The sequence below is a fragment of the Rattus rattus genome, chromosome X, assembly GCF_011064425.1.
Source record: "Rattus rattus isolate New Zealand chromosome X, Rrattus_CSIRO_v1, whole genome shotgun sequence".
Lineage (NCBI taxonomy): Eukaryota > Metazoa > Chordata > Mammalia > Rodentia > Muridae > Rattus > Rattus rattus.
Window position 1 is genome coordinate 82,292,571 of NC_046172.1, and position 1,384 is coordinate 82,293,954.

Genomic DNA, 1,384 nt, shown 5'->3' on the forward strand with positions numbered 1-1,384 from the left:
ACAGGTAAAAATAACGTGGCAATGCATGCAGTGGAGGACTATTAGGCTTTAAAAAAGGAGTAAGCATGCCACATACTATAGCATGCACGAACTGTTACACTACATGGAATAAACCAATAACAAACAGACAAATACATCTTGGTTACACTTACATCAAGAATCTAAATAAATAAAACATGTAGAATAGCAGTTGTCTGGGGCTGGAGAAAGGAGAAAGGAGAAACATGTTTACTAGGCAGATGTTTTCAATTTTTGGAAATGAAAATGTTCCACTGATTTGTTTCACAGAGAATCTATGTCTTTATCTGAGATGAAAGTACAAGTGGGACTCCTTCGCCGTTGTGTTGAGCTCACTGAAGAGTCGCCATGAGCAAAGCCCACCCTCCCGAACTGAAAAAGTTTATGGACAAGAAGTTGTCATTGAAGTTAAATGGTGGCAGACGTGGGCAACAGAACAACAGCGGAGTGGTGGTCATCCGAGGAAACAGCATCATCATGTTAGAAGCCTTGGAAAGAGTCTAGCCAGTGTTCAGCAGTGTGTCCACATCCCTCCCCAAATTATACTTAATTGTGATGTAGAATTAGGTCATGTACATTTTCATATGAAACTTTTTGCTAAATAAACTTTTGTGATATCAAAAAAAAAAAGTACAAGTGGAGCTATTTTAGGGGAGAGAGGGATCTGATATGTGGGAGAAGAAGGAACAATATGAGGTAAGATGAAAAGAGACAAATATTACATGTTTTCTCTCATATGTGGAACACACACACACACACACACACACACACACACACATTACTTTTGCAAAGGAAGAGGACCAGTGGAAGGGGGAGAGGAGTCAAAAGAGGGTCATTGGGGCAAATATGAGCAATGCACAATGATAAACATTTATGAAAATACACTAATGGGACTCCTAATATTTTTTAAATCAAAGAAGCCACAGTTGCTTGAAAAGCACCAATGAATGAAAAATACCAAACCTCATCTCAGTGGACAATTTAACCAGGACTAGACAACTAACCAGGAATCAAACAGCTGACCAAATGATAGACAACTCAGCATCTGACGACTAACATAAATAAGAGCTGCCACAAAGATTTGCTCCATGGGGTCCATATCTGCAAAACCAGCTGAATACAGCCAAAATTGTTCACCTACATATTCATAGTTGTTCATTGAGAAACAAAAGTCAATCATAACCACAGCCCTTCCACTCTCAGTGAACCCATGGTGATATCATAGTATATGTATGTATAACATGTAAGAATCTATGTGCGTTGCTGTGTTGGAGGGACATGTATGAATTTTCTCCTCAGGTTTCATGTGTTCTGTCTTCATGGGCGTGCTTTGCATTAGTATATATACTTAATCCCAGTTTCTTGA

General features: G+C 38.9%; 1 protein-coding gene across 1 annotated transcript; it reads left to right on the forward strand.

Annotated features, from left to right (window-relative positions):
• The first annotated feature begins 366 nt into the window (after positions 1–366).
• On the forward strand, positions 367–522 carry LOC116887807 (small nuclear ribonucleoprotein G-like). The gene has a single exon (XM_032889332.1). It carries the CDS (start codon positions 367–369, stop codon positions 520–522), a length of 156 nt encoding a protein of 51 aa, XP_032745223.1.
• The last annotated feature ends 862 nt before the right edge of the window (positions 523–1,384 follow it).